The sequence below is a fragment of the Megachile rotundata genome, chromosome 2 (assembly GCF_050947335.1).
Source record: "Megachile rotundata isolate GNS110a chromosome 2, iyMegRotu1, whole genome shotgun sequence".
NCBI classification, from domain to species: domain Eukaryota; kingdom Metazoa; phylum Arthropoda; class Insecta; order Hymenoptera; family Megachilidae; genus Megachile; species Megachile rotundata.
The window spans coordinates 6,604,813-6,624,705 of NC_134984.1; the positions used below are offsets into that span (position 1 = coordinate 6,604,813).

Here is a 19,893-nt window from a genome sequence, read left to right on the forward strand (position 1 = left end):
AGCTGTCGTTAGGGCCACCGATGAACTTTCGAAATACGTAAACAAGCGACAGGTGAATGACCTATAGAGAGAGTGAAAGAGAGTGCGGATGATAATAAAAGTGAGAAAGAGATATTGAGTGCGATAACCTGACAATCTGTGTATGTGAGAATGTGGGTGAACGAGGAGTATATTTGCGAAGGATGCATGAGGACAAAGTCAGTACATAGCGAAAATAGAGAGTAAAAGTAATTTTTGGCGAGATTTGTGAAACTGTAAAATAGCGAGATTACCGTGAAATAGCGAGATAGACTGTATTATATTAAAATTATTTAAAACATTTGTTCGATTTAATTCCAATCCTACAATATACTTTAGTATTATAATAATGCAAATTGCACAACAAAATGTTTATTTTTAACACTGATATGGAAAGAGATATAAACCATAAACATACTTAATGTTTATGGAAGGAAAAAGTTGTGATCTTCACCTCGGTTCACCTACCTATAAGTTTAAATGAAAGCTGGAAGCTTCTCGAACAAGGATCTGTAACGATATCTTGTGGTAATTTGCGGTCTTCTAAGTTATTCACATTTTTTGTTCACTTGTGCGTCTTAGTATCATGTGCGACAACAGCGGTTTCAGATGTTTTTCAAATATGTCGTTGCTGACCTTTGCAAAAGGTCTTGTTTTGTAGGTAAGATTTCAATATCCTCATTCATATGTATATAACATATTAGATATTTAAAGTTTATTCAACAATTTAAAAAATAAAAATTTATTTACAATTTCTGATATTAAAAAATGAATTTGTTAATGAAAAAAATATTATTATGATAGTTCAAACATTCAAGATTAAAATGCAGAAAGATTTAATTAATTTCGATAAATAGTTTCCGAGATAAAAATTCATACGTACTAGTTAACTAACCGTATTAGTTAACTAACAAATAAAAATTCGATTTTTAACACAAAAAATTAATTTATAACACTAATATAATCACCTTATCGGAAAACATTTGAATAATTTATCTCAGAATTGAAGATATTAGTTCCTTTGATCGATCGCTATCCAGATAGTATCGGATTTCGGCGAGGGGTCCTCACCTCGCGGTGCGCGGCTGACGGTGCGCGGTTCATCACAAGTTATAACAATAAATTAGTCAATTATGTATTCGCCGTTGCTGTTTACGACCCCCTTCCACCTCTCCACCAATTTGTCGATGCCTTTCCGCCAAAAATTGCTCGATCTGGTATCGAACAAGTTGTTGAGCCAAATATGGAGGTCCTCTTTATTGTCGGAGGTAACGCCTTTCATATGGATCGACGGGGTGCGGAAAAGATGGTAATACGTCGGTCGTCCGTATTTCGGAGAATACGGTGGATGCTGAAGGACCTCCCATTGGAGCTCTTGGATTGCGGCTTTGACGACTTGTGCAACATGGGGCCTGGCGTTGTCGTGCAGGAGTATAGTTTGGCCTTGTCGATGGGGTCTTTTCTGTCCAATAGTTTCTTCCACGCGGTGTAGCTGAGCTATGTAGAGCACCTTGTAATTCCCTTTTGAGCATTTCCCATTGTACGCCCTCTCAGTTCTACCAAACGCAGATCATGGTTATCTTTGGATGGAGGTAAGGCTTTACTCTCAGCTTTAGCGTATCTCCTGGAGCCACCCATTCCTTTCTTTGCTTCATATTTATGTACAAGCTCTATTTCTCATCTCCCGTGACGATTCGATACAAAAATCGTTGTTTATGACCGTGTGTTGCTCGATGGCGGGCGAAATATTAGGAAGCAATTTAAAGGCGATTTTCTTTATTGTTTTCGTTAAGCTCGTGAGGCACCCGGGTTCTCAATTTTTCGGCAAATATCACTGAATGGAGATAATTGAGAATCGTTTTGTGGTCACAGTTCATTTTTTTGGCCAATTCACGATTAGTTTGGAGTATTTAGGATGTAAGATTAGTGATAAGGGAATCGCTCCGCTGGACGAGCGAATCCAAGCGATTAAAAACTACCCGAAGCCGGAGACGCTAGCAGATCTCCGTAGATACATTGGCGTAATTGGCATTTATCGCAGGTTCCTTCCTCACGCCGCGGAATGGCTGGACCCACTGCACAAGCTTCTGAAAGGAGCTAAGAAAAGGGACAGGAGGCCAGTTTGTTGGGACGATGGATCTGAAAAGGCGTTCGAGGAGGCAAAGAAACACCTAGCTAACGCTTCCCTTCTGCATTACCCGAAGGAGAATGCAGCGTTGGCGCTGCGCACAGACGCATCGGACGTTGCAGTAGGAGCAGTGTTATATCGTGTTTAGGCTTATTATAATCAGAAAAGTATCACAAATTTGTCGATGAACGTTTCATCATAAAAAAAATAAAAATACAAAAGTTTCATTATTGCATTGGTATTGTTTCGCCGACGTATACCGATTTTTTTATGCTGTCTTCTTTTTCACTCGCTGTCCTTTACGTTCGAAGCGGTCGGCAAACTTGAAAGAATGTAGGAGCTGATGAAGAGTGCAACGACTTGTTCCAAAGCGTATCGCACTCTTGTTGTGTATTCTATATTTACAATCTAAATAACCTGACAACGAAACGTATAAACAAAGTATGGAATTTGCCCCACCAATCCTCTTCCTTTGGAAGTCACATACCGCAGATTTTTGTTCAGTTTCAGTTTAATCACAGTGCTGTCAAGTGGTAAGTACTATTTCATTTGTATATATGTTATATGTAATATACATTAATTTAGTCTTTAAACGGTTGGTGGTTTGATTGAATATACTTCTGAAAACCGCTCACTCCCGATTGTCTTGAATTATTGAACCACAGTTATACGTTCCTGTTACGGTTCCTTTTGCTGTGAAAAAATCAAGCAGTCACTAAATTTCATTATGATATTCGTAATCAGGATACAAAAACAAGAATATTATGCTTCAAATAAAAATAGGGGATGAGTGGTTTTCGGAACTTTATTCACAAATGCAAATAAATTACTTTTTAAATAATACAAATTTTTTTTTTAAGAATTATGGATCAAGATCAAGAAAATAGTCGTAAGTATAATTAAAATTTCAATGGAAAATTAATATAATGCATGATTCAAGAAAATGTACGTAAGATATATATTTCCCTTTTCTCTCTTTCAGAACAATCAGTTATGAATACGTTGCAGCAAATGCAGCTGCAATAGCAGCAGTTACAGCAACAGATGCTGCAGATGCAACAATTTATACAGCAAATGCAGCAACAACCGCCACTCCAAGAAAAAGGGGAAGGAGGCGCCAAGCCGTCGCGTGGTAAGCATCACAGATTCTATCACACAAATGATTAACACTACAACTACCGAAGGGGTCAAAATTAATTGTTTAAAGTTTCTTATTTTTAAATTATAAAACTTGTAAAATTGTTTCTTCTTCGAATATACGTTGATCCTAGTGTTAAGATAAAGAACTATGGTATGTGCAACGGTATGTTTATATTTCATCTTTTGTTTTATTATTTTATTTCCGATTTAAAAGTCATGTACATTGAACGCTGGTAGTTCTAGTGTTAACCAATCCGTGTCGTATATAATAAAGAATTAATTCCAAAAATGTATAACCTATGTAACAGTTCAAATTTTATATTGCAGCGAGAGGAATAGCCGCAGGTTCCCGGCGGAAGCTGTATCGCGGCAGACAACACGGCGGAAGGAGAGGCGATGGAGGGGGGGATAGGCGGTCCCAATCATATCTATCAATTTTTTAATAAGTAATAATCAATTTTATTGTAATTAATAAAAAGTATCCTATATAATTCTCCTCATTCCACTAAAAAGCGCGAAATAAAATAATTTTAAGAAAAAAAATACACCGACTTCGAAATGCACTAAAAAGTATAAAATAATTTCTATTTCATTCAATCATACAATTACGTCACAGATATGAATGAAACCTATTTACTCGTTAGGTAGTATATTAAATACATTTCAACCTTTTCAGAGGCGGCGCAAAATTAAAAATACCTCAGTAAACGTTGCTGCCAATAACCAGTTGATTGTGGTATGGCGTATTGGAAATTAAGAAATCCTGAGAAAGAATACGAACCATTATAGATATATCTGGTAATATACGTAAATGTAACGATTGCATCTTCATTTCGCAACGTTTCTGATATAAATGAAATTGAATCGACTTCGTTCGCATGTGGAAGCCATGGATCTAAGAACCTATAAACGGAGCCCACGACGCGGGAATTACCAAATTTGCGGCAGATGGGCTCTATTTTTATAGTATATGCGGCGATCGAGTCTTTCCGTCGCATACTCTATGAATCTAGATAGACCATAGTTACATTCTATACGCACTAACACCTACTTCGCGGCGTGCTGTCGAGTTATATGTATAAAAAAAAAATAGCTATACAAGCTTTGCCTATGTTCGGCTGTCCAAAGGTTGACATGTTCAAGAAAATCTTTTAATTTTGCGCCACCTCCGAAAGGGTTGAAATGTATTGAACATACTACCTAACGAGTAAATAGGTTTCATTCATATCTGTTACGTAATTGTATGATTGAATGAAATAGAAATTACTTCATTAGGAAACAGAAATTATTTTACACTTTTTAGTGCATTTCGAAGTCGGCGTATTTTTTTTCTTAAAATTATTTTTTGAGTTTTCTTAAATAAAACTTTCGCCAATATATTTGTAATATTTTTTAAATTAAAATGAGACCAAACACGGTGTAATTCAGCAGATATTTATTTGTCATTTCAAATGTTGAGCGTACATCGATGACTTTACCACAATAAGATATTGCCAGTAAATATAATTCAAATTACACCGTGTTTAGTCGCATTTTAATCAGAACAATGTTACAGATATGTTGGTGAAAGTTATATGTAAACCAAGTCAATAATAGAAAAGTTTTACAATTTCATGTGTAGTGTCCCCAATGTTTATCGTATGTCGATGGGTCTTTCCCTCTCCTTTTGGAGTCCCTCCCCTTATTCCTGGTGGTGGGGATGATTTTTTCGCGTGTCGCTTATTTTGCGGGTAGGGGCACGAAACAAAAATCATTTCTACGTAAAGCGTGCGAGCGGTAAGTACGTCTCCGACATTTCTATTTATTCTTCCACTTATTTCATTTAATCTTTATCACGGCATTTTCCATAGCATATTAATTAAATAATCTCTTTCTCCTTTTTCAGAGAAGAACAAAAGAAATGGAACCTCTGCGTGAAGATGGTAAGAATATTATTTTGCATATAGTTGTAGGAGGCCAAAAGCTACGCAACAGTTATGTTGCGTAGAATATACAAAAAATGTAAGATTTATATTACATTTTTCATGCAGATCAGATCGAAGAAATTGTAATGAGGCCACCGCCTCAAATGCTGTGGCCCATACAGCCGCCGCAGCCGTGGCCCATGCAGCCGCAACCGTGGCCCATGCAGCCGCAACCGTGGCCCATGCAGCCGCAACCGCCGCTGCCGCAGCCGCAGCCCATGCAGCCGCAACCGCTGCTGCCGCAGCCGCAGCCCATGCAGCCGCAACCGCCGCTGCCGCAGCCGCAGCCCATACAGCCGCCACAGCCGTGGCCCATGCAGCCGCTGCCGCAGCCGCAACCGCCGCAGCCGCAACCGCCGCTGCCGCAACCGCCGCAGCCGCAACCGCCGCTGCCGCCACCGCAGCCACCACGTCCGGCGCGTCCGCTGGCGCTGCCCCCGGCGGGTCCGTTGGCGCTGCCCCCGGCGGGGCCGCCACCGCGTCCGGCAAGACCGCCAGCGCTGCTTCCCGCGTGGCCGCCGGCGCCGCTCCCCGCGTGGCCACAAGCGCTGCCACCCCCGCCCCTGTGCCCAGCAGCACCTACTCGTGTAAGTTGAATAACAATTCCTCGTCGCGTTTTTCTCATTAAAGTGCCACCAAACATGATATAATGCAGATCATAATTATTTGTATAGCAAGTCAAGTTAGAATGAATTCGTATCTCTGCACTAAATGTACAGTTTGCCGTAAGTGTGAAAATCCGAAAATTGTATGGTTTACTACACAAGTATGTAATTATTGTTGTAAATATATTGTGCTTGGTGTCATTTTAATCAGGAAATCTAGACAAATGCAACAGTAAAAGTTTCATGAAAAAATAGTAAGAAATAAGAAAGTTACAATTTTTTCCTTTGCTTGCATTAGTATGTGTCTCACCGATATTCGATCATCATCGTTTCGGCGACCGATCGTGTTTCATTTTTGACAGATTTCGAGGGGGATCCCCCCAGTAGTGGGGATAGAATTGTAACATTTACGGTAGAGATCTTTTTAACATTTACGGAGAGAATACTGTAGTACCTATTATATAAATGTAAAACTCCAGACCCGAAAATATTTTTACACCTCACTATTTTTATCTCATTGCAGATGAGCCGCCGGCAACGGAAGAGGTCGGCGGCCGCGTTGCGGCAGGTGGCGCATATAATACCACAACCAGTACGGGGCCGGGGCCGGGGCCGAGGCCGGGGAATCCCGGAATCAAAATATATTTTAATAAATCAGTTTTATTAATCACGTCTACGTTTTTTTTCATGTGTAACCTTATCTTAGAATTAAGTACAGTCAACCCTCCTATAACGCGGTGAGTGCGTACCGCGTTATATGGAAACCGCGTTCTGAGAGTACCGCGTTATGGGAGGGTTGACTGTAAATAAATAGTAGAAATTAACCGCTTCACTGCGGCGCAATTTTGGAGTACAGTAAATATTCGATAGGTGCACAAATGATCTGTACGATATGTGCACCAAAGTTATCCCCACCACTGGGGGGAAGACCCCTTCAGATGCCATGAAGCTCGATCGCCGAGAAATGTAACATGATCCAGGGTCGGTATATCCGTAAAACAAAACATATACAAATATAAAACTTTTTATTTTTGATTTTTTCGAGATCCAACTTTTATCAATAGATTCTTTACATTTTTCTGATTAAAAGAAGACCAAACACGACATAATTTGGACTATATTTATTGGTTTAATTGACGATAAAAGTTTCTCACGTCGAAGAGGGTAGCGAGTCAAAAAGAGACGCTCAAAAAAAAAAATTAAAAAATTTAGCATGTGGTGTCATTTTGCAGTGCAAGCAATGCACGATGTTAGAATAAAAAATAATTGAAAAATGCACTTCCTTCTTCTTGTTCGTGAAATGAAAATGCGCGCGGTGTAAATTGGTGTATGAGAAAGTTATTTCATCGTTATTAATTAATTTTAAAATTAATATGTGTATTCTTTATGTTTAACATTAAATAATTAATTTGTAATTGGAAGCGTTGTGGCGTCGATTTAGCGGCCGCCACATCCTTGCCCAATTTATTATATTTAGTCTAGGCTTAAAGATTTTAGGTGTGAATGAGATGCGTTAACGAATGGTTTGCCTGAGTTCGAGTGGATGCTGCATAGCGTTTGCGAGAGGATGTTTGGATCATCGAGTCGAGTGTCGCGTTGGGTGTCCGAGTTCGAGGAATGCCTGAGAAATACGCGTGTATCGTTGAATGATTGGTTTAGAGTGGAGAATGAATGAAGAGGAAAGAATGATTCCGAATGAGAATGCATCAGGGCGTGTGGGGGTGCGTGTTTTAAGTACGAAAGTTAGTCAGTTGATCACTGCGAGTCTTAGAGTTCGGTCGTGGGCCACTCTTGTAAAATAAAACGGAAAGTTAAAGGTGAAAAGTAGAGTTACTATTTTTTCCCTGTCGCGTCCTCATCCCATAGTGTGTTATTAGTTTTTGATTTTCTCCGATCCTGATTATTTAACAGTAACAATATTAAAATAAATTTAAAGTGTTTTTAAGTAATTGTTATTTACAAGAAGTAAAACATCTGCAATTAATAGTATACATGTACAATAATATTTAATACATGTAATAGAGATCCTTTATCACGTACAATATGAACTACGTATTATGAAAATAAAAATCGAAATAGTGAGGCAGGTTATGACTGTTTATGTGTTGTGTACAAATGCAATTCCCCTTCCAAAGAGACGTTTCTTCGCAGTAAAGAATGAGTGTGTCATCAGGATGAATTGTGTCGTTGACGACAGTTCTGTATCGGCTATTGCTACGAAAGAATAAAATAAAGAAGTATAATATTTTAAACGTGCTCACTTTGCAATAATCGATAGAAAAATGAATGAAGAGCAAGGTGTAACCGAGTGTCATATATGATTTTCAAACTTTGTCGTAGGTTGGCGCTCCATCAAGATTGCTCTTTACTTTTTACTATTATTTTTATGGTATCTCTTCGTTAACTTATCAGTGTGTTAATTTCATTATTTGTTCGTTATAATTTCCTATTCGTTTAAAAAGAAATAATTATATATCGTAGAAAAGATCGGGAAAATTGTTAAAAAAACATAAAACATAACTAATTTATTATATATTATTTCTGGAATTAATATTTTGTGTTTGCACATGATACATTTGAAAAGAAAATATCATGATACGATTGTTATTAGTTTTGATGCAAACTATTTTTTAATGGTGGGCCCTTTTAGCGGTACCCTCTGGGGTGCCATATGTATGTACGTATAGCCAGTCCTGAACCCAGTCAGCACCAAGCAGCGCGATATCCCAGCGGCCATGTTGTTATTCAAACGGTTCGGATGTATTGAATTACGCTTGCCAAAACGCCTCTGCGAAGAAGTAATATTTCGACATAATTTCTTTTGCATACTACTCTCAGAAGTTTAATCTAGGTCGGTCCGCGGGCCGATTTTGCAATTTTGTCCAAAACAATTTTATGCACTGAAAACTAATATTTCTCATAGAAGAAAATTTTTCACGTCCCATTTTTCCAAAATCGGCCCGCGGACCTAGATTAAACTTCTGCGAGTAGTATGCAAAAGAAATTATGTCGAAATATTACTTCTTCGCAGAGGCGTTTTGGCAAGCGTAATGCGTATTTTTTCGTAACATCATATTTACCGTCCTTGTCTCTCTAACCAAAAACACAGTAAATAGACAGAGAACATTCGACGAACTTCACACCATTCGCTTGCACTCTATGAGGGCGCCACGATCGTTTTGGATAGACCCTTTAATAGTTATAGTATTTAGTTATTTAGTTATATAATACTATTTAGTTTTTGACAATTAATTCAAAATTGTAATACTTATGTTGTACATTTTAATAGAGAAAGAATTTGTAATGTAATACAATATAAACAGATTTAAAAATTATCGATAATTTTTACATTGTTCCGTCCAACGTTTTAAATCTAACCCGCCCACCGCGTTTTCCTTGCCCACCGATTCGCATTCTTCTGTCTTATTCTCTTGCTCTTTCCTCGTCCACTTTCTCTGTTGCTTCTTTTCAAAGCAGCTGTTACAATGGCCCTCTTAGATGTGCTGATTGTAGCCGTATATTTCTTTAAATATCTGTAAAAATAAAACCTACTACGCAGATTGTACAGATGCATTAGTACAATATTATTTTAAAGAGCGTTTTAAATTTACAGAATTCAAAACATTGTATGTTTTATTACTACAGAAATTAAGGTATAACGCGTACTACTAAAAATATAGCACGCAGTATAAAAAATGCAGTAAGAAAATATAACATGTAGTGTAAGAAATGCTTTGTACTGTATATTGCTTTTTTTTTTTTTTAACGAGGGGAAATCTTCCAAAAGACACCCCCACTCCCCGGGGGAGGAGTGGGGGTAGTGTGGGATTTGTACCCACTAAAACCCCTCGGTGATTCCCGCCAGAATGCCGCCATGTGACCCTGAAGGGGACACCCTTCTCGCGGGGAGGAGAAGCCTCCCCGTCAAACTTTCTCCCACCCCACCCCTTATCAGAGCCGACGACGTAATCACGCCCGCCGTCGGCTCCACACACCTAGCCGCGTGCAATGGTGCCACGGGCCCCCGCCCATGACACCTGCGGCCATGGTTGCTATACGTACCTATGTACTGTATAATATTGTTGTATGTACCTTTGTACTATATAATATTGTTATACGTACCTTTGTACTGTATAATATTGTTGTACGTACCTTTGTACTGTATATTTCTATACGTACCTTTGTACTGTATAATATTGTTGTACGTACCTTTGTACTGTATATTTCCATACGTACCTTTGTACTGTATAATATTGTTGTACGTACCTTTGTACTGTATATTTCTATACGTACCTTTGTACTGTATAATATTGTTGTACGTACCTTTGTACTGTATATTTCCATACGTACCTTTGTACTGTATAATATTGTTGTACGTACCTTTGTACTGTATATTTCCATACGTACCTTTGTACTGTATAATATTGTTGTACGTACCTTTGTACTGTATATTTCCATACGTACCTTTGTACTGTATAATATTGTTGTACGTACCTTTGTACTGTATATTTCTATACGTACCTTTGTACTGTACATTGATATACGTACCTTTGTACTGTATATTGCTATACGTACCTTTGTACTGTATATCTTTATATCTGCTTATTACTGTATGTACGTGAAAATAATACATTGCAGTTTGTATATATATTAGAAGAACTTTGCTACACGATCATTAAGCCACTTCAAACTGCGATCTTTATTACAATGCATTTCCTTCATGTATTAATAACTTTTTGAAGTAATTATTATTAATCACAAATATCAGAAAAAATATGATCGTAAAAGAATGATTAAATCAATGTTACAAAAATATTACAGTAATAAGCAGAATGTGCCCACCACCTCTTCCCAAGCGACTCGAAAATTTATCGAACTAGCGCAATACAATTGAAATGCAAGTTATCGCGCTTATTCGTTCAATTCCCTTTTTTTAGTCGCTTGCTGTACATTCAAAAAAAATTGCGGCTCCCGAATTGGCATGTTTCTTGCCGCTCTGCTATCAATTAGTTCGGGAACCAAGCACTCATAGAATTGTTTGAGTGGTGATAACATTTTCATTTGCCAAAATGTGTCATCGCGCTCAACAATTGTGTGCTTGATTCCGAAAGGCGTCCATATCGCGAAGATACAATACTTTCGTTGCGTAATGTGCAGTTGCCCCTGAATTTGATAATAATACCCGTGCTTTTCATTCATGCGGGTGTCATCGTTTTTATTAAAAATTCGATACATTTCTCCAACTTTATTTATTATTGCATCGGTTGGAGACATTTGTCGCGCTGCATAGGGACATTTAATTTCGACAATTGTATTCTCTCCAACAATGCCATCAGGCGACGCACCAAAATATGGGAATTCAGAATCAATGAATAATCCGCACTCATTGATTTTGATTCCCAGAATCTCCTCCAATTCTTGTCGTGCTAAAATCTCTTTTTCTTTACCCCACTTAATTGCAAGACTCGTTAATTTAGGAGGGTAAAGAATATTTTTTATGAGATTTTTGCACGACGTGGTATCTCTTCTGCAACAAACTTTCGAAAAATTTGATGCAGTCAACAGCGTTCGACGTGTATAATGCCACTGCGGGTTTGCATGCTGACCCCGCGTTACATATTCTAACACGTCTCTATTACGCTGTTGATTGAATAGCGTTTCGTAAAAATTGGCTTTCAACTGTTCGTACATGTTATCATCAATATCCGGCCGTTCGGCGTTTGGCCCATAATCTTTATCGGCTCTAAACGCTTTGGCCGCATATTTTGATCTACGAATAGGTATACCGAATTCCAACGCTGCCTTAACACGTTGCGCATATTGTGCGCGCTGTCTCATTTTCCTTTTTTCAAGGTCTATTGTTCGAATTGGAGGCACTTTACCAATCGCGCAGCAAGCAGTACTCAGCGCTTTCGAAGTGTTATAATGAAGTACTGATGCTTTTACACGCGCTTGGTAAGAACCTCTTTTAGCAAAATTAATACGTTTGCCACCGATCATTTTAGCAATAACAGCATTGCAACTTTCTACAGAATTGCTGGTATAATTATATAATACGCTTTCTGCGTTATCCACAATGCGTTTCATCGCATATTCTATTTTTGCATATAATCCTGCCATTTGTAATTGGGGAACCAGATTTTCCTCGCCTTCTTTTATTTCTTCATTGGAAAAGTATGGAAGGGAGGAACAATCTTTATGTTCCCCAAAAATGTGGCTAGGAATATTAATTAAATCTTTAATCAAACCAGCAATTTTATTTTCCCAAGTTGCATCGCTGTTGCGGCGAAACGTTGCAGCTTTTGTAATATTCGTACGAAATGCTTTACTACTTTGGGCAACAATTTTTCTTAATTTTAAGAGACTTCGACCACCACTCTTACTAATTTCCTCTATTTTTTTACAAAGGTTGCGGAGAAGATGATTGATGCATTCAATCTTCTCCGCAACAACATTTTTGTACGGTGGGAAATCTCTTAATTTTTTAAGAACATTACTGTCGCCATCGCCAATATATTTGTAATATATTAATCCGTACATTTCTAAGCTGCAACGAAAGCCTTCGAGGATGATGTCACTTTCCATACTGGTGGAACTCTGATTAGTTCCCCAGTTTTTATAACATTTGTGCTCGCGGACTGGAACATTTAATTGACTAGCGCGTGCGCAAATACAACAATATTTGTTTCGCACGCTGACAAATAAAACTTTTCGCGTATAATAACCCATGATAATAGCCGCCCCGGATGGAGAATCGTAACCGCCACTGCGGTACGATCTTTTCATCCAGGAACCGTCTGTTATCACAGGTATATATGCAATACCGTCAGTGACATCACCCCTTGCAATTGCTAATTGTCTTTCCACTTTAGCAGCCTCCTGCATTTCTTTCTCTGCAGCGGCGGCTAAAGCTTCGGACATTTCGTCGTGGCATTTGGCAAACGTATTTTTGTTCATGCATTTTATATCTACTGCAGCTAATAATTCTTCTAGTTGCGTATATCCAGTCCCCGTCAATATGGTACCCATTACGGCACCTTGATTGACATCCAATATTTCGTCAGATGTCGGTTCACTCCAAAAATCACCTTTGAAGTGACACATTCGACATTCAACGAAATATTTTGTTTTAAGACCGGAACGCATCGTTTTTGTTATGACGAGATCAGTGAACTGGCATGAATTCTGCCAATGGGCTGATAATCTTTGCAACTCCGAAAAAACGTGCCCAAAGTTTACGATACTTCGTCCACTAATCTCGGCAGAACACAAACGATCTACATCAATATTACTATCTACATGCAAAACGACATTTTCGATTTCTTCGTCGATGTCGTTTTGCGTTTTGCAAGCATCTACATATTCTCGATTAGATGTATCAGGTGCTGATTCCAATGTCAATGTATCGTTATTTCGAACGTCAATTTCGTCCGGACAAATGTTTTCGAATAAATTTTCAATTTCGTTTATTTGTACTGCATTATTATTATTATTATTATTATTATTATTATTTATTGAATTCATATTATTCATACATTTGTCGTCGGAGAATTCGGACGACACATTGGAATCATTATTTAATGCACCTGATATAATTTGTGATTCTGATATACTTACTTGGGATTCCGATGCGTTGCCCATTCGATGCACCGATCGAATTCTGTTCCGTAACGATGTCCTTCGAGTTGATCGTTGTCTCTTCTTATTCTTATATTTTGCTCTGTTCATTTTCACCGTGCACTAATTTTCGTGTATATAAAAAAAATATACTGATTGAATTGAAAAACCTTCTCCTTTTTCGAAGTCGGTTAATAAAAATGTTTAAAAATATTTGAAATAAAGCAAAAAAAAAATTAAAAAAAAAATAAATAAATAAATAAATAAATAAATAAAATAAACGTAACGTGCCGAATAACGAAACGTTCCGAAGTAAAAAATTTGTTGCAGGCTGTGCTCGAGATACTCTCGATAACCTCGCCTGTAACAAACAAACGTTGCTACGATGATCGAAAGCAAAGAGCGAAAATAAACAATACACTCTCGACGAAACAATCCTAACGCAAGGGTACAATTCTGTATCCGAATATTCTTTCGATTGTGAAATTTTACTAATACATTTTTCACGTTTTCTTGAATGAAATATCATTCGGAACATATTTATTTGTAATTTCAAACATTATGCTTACATCGTCAACATTACTGCAATAAATTATTACAAGTGCATAACTGTAATAAGTAAATTATTACATAAATTATTACAAGTACTAAGTACATGACTCGAATTTCATCGTGTTGGGTGTCATTTTAATCAGGAAAATATTAATATCTCATTTAAATAGTAAAAAATAAAAATGTTTTATACTGTAAATACTCGATATCTACAAATCCCTCGGGTGTGCAGTATTGCATACATCGTATAGATCCTAAATTGATTGATGTTTTGCCGAACGTAGAAAAGGACAGCGAGAGAAGAAACGCAAAGAAACAATAACATTTCGGTTGGACAATCCTTATGAAAAAATGAATTTTTTTTATTTTTGATTCTTCTGAAATAAAACTTTCACCAATATATTTGTTATATTTTTCAAATTAAAATGAGACCAAACACGGCGTAATTCGGCACATATTTCTTTGTAATTTCAAATGTTGAGCGTACATCGATGACTTTACTACAATAAGATATTGCCACTAAATATAACTCAAATTACACCGTGTTTAGTCTCATTTTAATCAGAACAATGTTAGAAATATGTTGGTGAAAGTTATATGTACAAAAAGTGAATAATAAGAAAGTTTTAAACTTTCATGCTTAGTGTCCCGAATGTTTGTTGTATGTCGATGGGTCTTTCCCTTTCCCTTTAGGGTCCCTCCCTTTATTCCTGGTGGTGGGGATGACTTCTCTTGTCGCTCATTTTTCGGGTGTAGGCACGAAAGAAAAATCATTTCTTCTTGAAACGTCTTAGTGACAGCAGTAAGTACATCTCCGACATTTCTATTTATTCTTCCATTTATTTCATTTAATCTTTATTGCGGTATTTTCTATTGCGTATTAATTAAATAATCTCTTTCTCCTTTTTCAGAAAAGAAGCAAAAGAAAAAAATTAACATCCGGACATGGAGCCTCTTCATGACAATGGTAAGATTATTATTTTGCATATATTTGTAGGAGGCCAAAAGCTACGCAACAGTTATGTTGCGTATAATATACAAAAAATATTGTACGACTTATATTACATTTTTCATGCAGATGAAGTTGAAGAGATTGTGAGAAAATTGGTGGGCCATGCCGCCGTGGGGCATGCAGCCGTGGGGCATGCAGCCGTGGTGGATGCCGCAACCGCCGCTGCCGCTGCTGCCCCAACCACCGCTGCTGCCCCAACCACCGCTGCTGGCCCAACCACCGCTGCTGCCCCAACCACCGCTGCTGCCCCAACCACCGATGCCGCAGCAACCGCCGCTGCGGCCGCAACAACCACCGCCGCCACCACCGCCGCCATCGCAGCCGCCACCACTGCCGCCATTGCAGCCGCCACCACCGCCGTCATCGCAGCCGCCACCACCGCCGCCATCGCAGCCGCGACCGCCAGCAAGTGAAACACCACCTGCTCGTGTAAGTTGAATAACAATTCCTCGTCGTATTTTTCTCATTACAATGCCACCAAACATGACACAATTAAGATCATAATTATTTGTGTAGCAAGTTAAGTTAGGATAAATTCGTACCTTTGCAGTAAATGTACACTTTGCCGCAAGTGTGAAAATCCGAAAATGTATGGTTTACTACACAAGTAATTATCGTTGTAAATATATTGTGCTTGGTGTCATTTTAATCAGGAAAACGAAACGAATACGATTGTAACAGTTTTTGTGTTGCTATCTTTTTCTACGTTCGGCTCATTACAAAGCATGTACAGTATTGTCTCCGTAAATGTTACTTCTGCGGGTGTTGATTGTAACATGTACGGAATAGGTACTACATACATTCTTTGTAGTGTGCCGAACGTAGAAAGGGACAGCGATACAAAAGACAAGGAGGAATAGAGTTTCGAACATTCGGTAAACATTAAAACGACATCAAACACGATATGATTACGATCGTAATTACTTCTGTAACAAACCATAAAAGTTTGCGATGTAACATTTACGGAGAGAATACTGTAATACCTATTATATAAATGTAAAACTCCAGACCCGAAAATATTTGTACATCTCACTATTTTTATCTCATTGCAGTGTAACCGGCGGCAACGAAAGCGTTTGGCGGCCGCGTTGCGGCAAGCGGCTGCGTTGCAACAGGCGGCCGTAGCAACCGCGAGAGGCCGGGGCCGGGGCCGGGGCCGGGGCCGGGGCCGGGGCCGGGGCAGGGCCCACAATCAAAATAATAACAAATTAAATTCTAAGTATTTCATAATAAACAATTGCAATTAATTACGTCTACGTTATTTGCATGTGTAACCTTATCTTAGAATTAAGTACAGTCAACCCTCCTATAACGCGGTGAGTGCGTACCGCGTTATATGGAAACCGCGTTCTGAGAGTACCGCGTTATGGGAGGGTTGACTGTAAATAAATAAGTAGAAATTAACCGTTTCACTGCGGCGCAATTTTGAAGTAATTCATCAATAGGGACGACGTGGTAGACGCATGTCGGTCGCTGCGCCGTGCAGACCATAACAGTATCCGGAAATTTAATACTATTCGTAGAACTTAAAAAACAATCATTGCAAATTGTTGAAAATAGCAAAAATAAATACAGAAATATGTCGGTAATTTGCCAATATGTCGGTAATGAAGTATGTATATTTATATACTATCTATATGATACCGCTCGTTTCATTTAGATCCTTAAATGTTAAAATAATATCTATATAATTATTCTTTACTGGCCTCTCTGCAATTACGATATCGTACACGTATATTAAAAGATCTTGTGTTTCATTTAAAGTTCCTTCTTTGTGGTTTCTTGTTTTCAAATAAATTCATTTAGTATTGAAATTGTATTAATTGTGTTGTCTTATATTTAATAGTTTTCAATATTATATTATAAATGTGTACTCCCGTTTCCATCAAAAATGAATTAAATATACCTATTATTGATTTATTTTAAGTAGCCTTTTATAAAAATGTAGCAAAGCTAGATCACATTCTTTGCATTCATACCTACTTTCTCGACGAATTTTATGTTTACTGCATACTTTTTTTTTTTTTTTTTGTTTAAGGAAGACAGAAATCCAGTAACGGACACCTGGGAAGATAGCCCAGATAGTGTGAGACTCCCGCTTCCGGCGCCCCTAGAAGAGGGGCGGTTTCCACGGCCTACTCACTAAAACTGTCTCCCGCCCCCGCCGCAAGGACGGAGGGTGGCGGCAACCCATCAGGCTTCCCTACCGGTTAGGCATAGTCCACCTGCGCTAGGCCATCGCTCGCTGTTGTGGAAGAAAGACTGCGCCCCCCCCCCCCCCCAAACCCCGCGCGTATGTGTTCCATGTGTGGGGAATGGATGCTCTCAACCAAAGGGTCTTGGCCCGAGAGGCTGCGTCAAGATCCAGGGGAAGCTCCCGGGCAAAATGCGCTGACCTCCAGCTGACCTTGTAACGCCCCCTCAGCACCGCCTCCCGGTGGGCTCGAACATACGGCAAAACCGCGACCTCTCCCCACCATTTCGCACTTAAGTGCCGATCTGTAGTCTATTTTCTACTGCCTATCCCCTGCGTGTTGCCTGTCGCTCATATTTCGTTTCCGTATTTCCGCCCCCGCCCCCTCGATCGTCGATTAATAGGTAGATATCTCCGCGCTTTACAATCTTTCCTTCCCTATGCCTAATTAACGCTATTCGTTTCTACCCTTGCCTCTGTTTCGGTCCCCCCCCCCCCCGCGCTGTTTCTTTCCTGCTCCCCCTATTTGTTCATATGCGATTCCCTGTGCGCGTAATCAATACTAATACCGTCGCTGTTAGACCTAATGAAGTAATATAATGAATAAGTATGTAAATAACAGCAGATAGATATACATATAGAGTATAAATATATAGTATGACATAATATATGTGTAACGTATTCTAATATTCCTCTCATCCCCGCCCCCTGCGCAAATTCGTTGATATTTGCTCGCATGATTGCGTTTCCGCCCCGCGCCTAATTTCGACTTCCGCTTCTCGCTTAGGACTCCGCTTATCTCTTTTCCCCTTTTCGCTGCCCGCTTTTCCCCTTTTGTTCCTACTTCGCCCCAGTCTTTCTCCACAACGCTACATGAGCCCATTGCTCTCGGTATTTATTTCTTTTCTCTCTTCCAGCACTTTCCCTCGGTTCTCAATCCGTCCCCTAATGGTGCTGTGACCAGGCTGACGTTCAAGTTCCTCGTTCCAGTACTTTCCGATCAAAAAGTCTGCCAAGCCTTCGGGTCGCTCATAGCGTTGCCCGCCATTGTTGCTGCTTTCATTTGTTGCCGCCGTTTAGGCGCCAGCCAAATTTCCTTATGTTTCCTCCTTCTTCTCTCCCGCCGATCCCCTCGGTCCCCATTGTCGCCCCCTAATGGTGCTATGACCAGGCTGACGACTGGGTCCCTAATTGAATCAGCAGTTGATCAGAAGGATCCTCTGCTCAGTTTAATCTCTCTCCCTCCTCTCCCCCGCTCAGACGGTCCCCGTTTTGTGCCCCCTAATGGTGCTATGACCAGGCTGACACCGGTTTCCTCCTTTGCAAGTTTGAGTCGTTCGATCGACCATGTCTTGTTTTCTCCTTCTTCTCTCCCGCCGATCCCACTCGGTCCCCATTGTCGCCCCCTAATGGTGCTATGACCAGGCTGACGACTGGGTCCCTAATTGAATCAGCAGTTGATCAGAAGGATCCTCTGCTCAGTTTAATCTCTCTCCCTCCTCTCCCCCGCTGAGTCGGTCGCCGTTTTGTGCCCCCTAATGGTGCTATGACCAGGCTGACACCGGTTTCCTCCTTTGCAGGTTTGAGTCGTTCGATCGATCGTGTCTTGTTTTCTCCTTCTTCTCTTCCACCGATCCCACTCGGTCCCCGTTGTCGCCCCCTAATGGTGCCATGACCAGGCTGACGACTGGGTCCCTAGTTGAATCAACAGTTGATCAGAAGGGTGCTTTGCTCAATTGACCTCTCTCCCTCCTCTCCCCCGCTCAGTCGGTCCCCGTTTTGTGCCCCCTAATGGTGCTATGACCAGGCTGACACCGGTTTCCTCCCTTGCGGGTTTGAGTCGTTTGATCGGTCGTTTCTATTTTTGTTTCGCCGCTTCTTCTGCTCCTGCTCTTCCTCTTCTCCCTCTCGCTGTCCTCTTGCTTCTTTCCCTCCTCTTGCCGTTACCTCTTCTCCCTCTCGCTGTCCTCTTACTTCTTCCCCTCCTCTTGCCGTTTGAAAAGCGCGCCGTGCCTCCGCCGTCTTGCTTGTTGCTGCATCCTTTTGCTTCACCCTTTAGGGCCGCTCTCCAAGTGTTCGCAGCGTTCCTTCCCTCGCCATGCTGGATATTCTGGTTATTCTCAGTGCGGCCCCTTTTCTCCACCATCGTTGTGTCTTCGGAGTTTCCAAAGTGCTGGAGCGTTTCCACAGTTCTTCCAGCACTTTTCCGTCATTTTCCCGCTTTGCACTGTTCTTCTGCACTCGCGCACGTGGTTACGTATATTCCCCTGTACCCGCAACACTCTTAGCACTTCACTGCACTCTCACAACACTTTCCTAACACTACACCGAGTTAGTTGCCTATCTGTTAATTATTTATTATTTATTATTTATTAATTTATTAACCTACTAATCACTTCACTATTTATAATTATTTATTTGTTAATTATGAACTAATTAATATTATTATTATTATTATTATTATTATTATTATTAATCTCATTCACTTCACTTAATTAATTAATTAATTAATTTATTTATTTATTTCTTCCTTCCTTCACTTCGTTCCGTGTCGTTTCGCCTCTTCCTCTTTTCCTCCTCCCTGTCTTCTTGCTTCAACCAATCCGCTTACCATTTGAAAAACGCGCCATGTCTCCGCCATCTTGCTTGTTGCCGCGTGCCTC

The 19,893-nt window shown here is 39.7% G+C and overlaps 2 protein-coding genes across 6 annotated transcripts in view; one reads left to right on the plus strand and one right to left on the minus strand.

The window, feature by feature from the left end:
- LOC105663393 (uncharacterized) overlaps positions 1 to 19,893 on the minus strand; it is a 119,199-nt gene that overhangs the window by 9,748 nt on the left and 89,558 nt on the right. The gene's annotated exons all lie outside the window — the stretch shown is intronic.
- Positions 15,138 to 16,283, plus strand: LOC143266607 (uncharacterized). Its single transcript, XM_076542023.1, has 2 exons — positions 15,138 to 15,465; positions 16,089 to 16,283. The coding sequence occupies exons 1-2, from the start codon at positions 15,139 to 15,141 to the stop codon at positions 16,281 to 16,283; spliced, it is 522 nt and encodes a 173-aa protein (XP_076398138.1). The 5' UTR covers position 15,138.

Excerpts from the sequence above, each read along its gene's own strand:
- LOC143266607 (XM_076542023.1), top strand. The coding sequence starts at position 15,139 with ATGCCGCCGTGGGGCATGCAGCCGTGGGGCATGCAGCCGTGGTGGATG. Across the intron at positions 15,466-16,088 it reads GTGAAACACCACCTGCTCGT|TGTAACCGGCGGCAACGAAA; the intron begins GTAAGTTGAATA and ends ATCTCATTGCAG.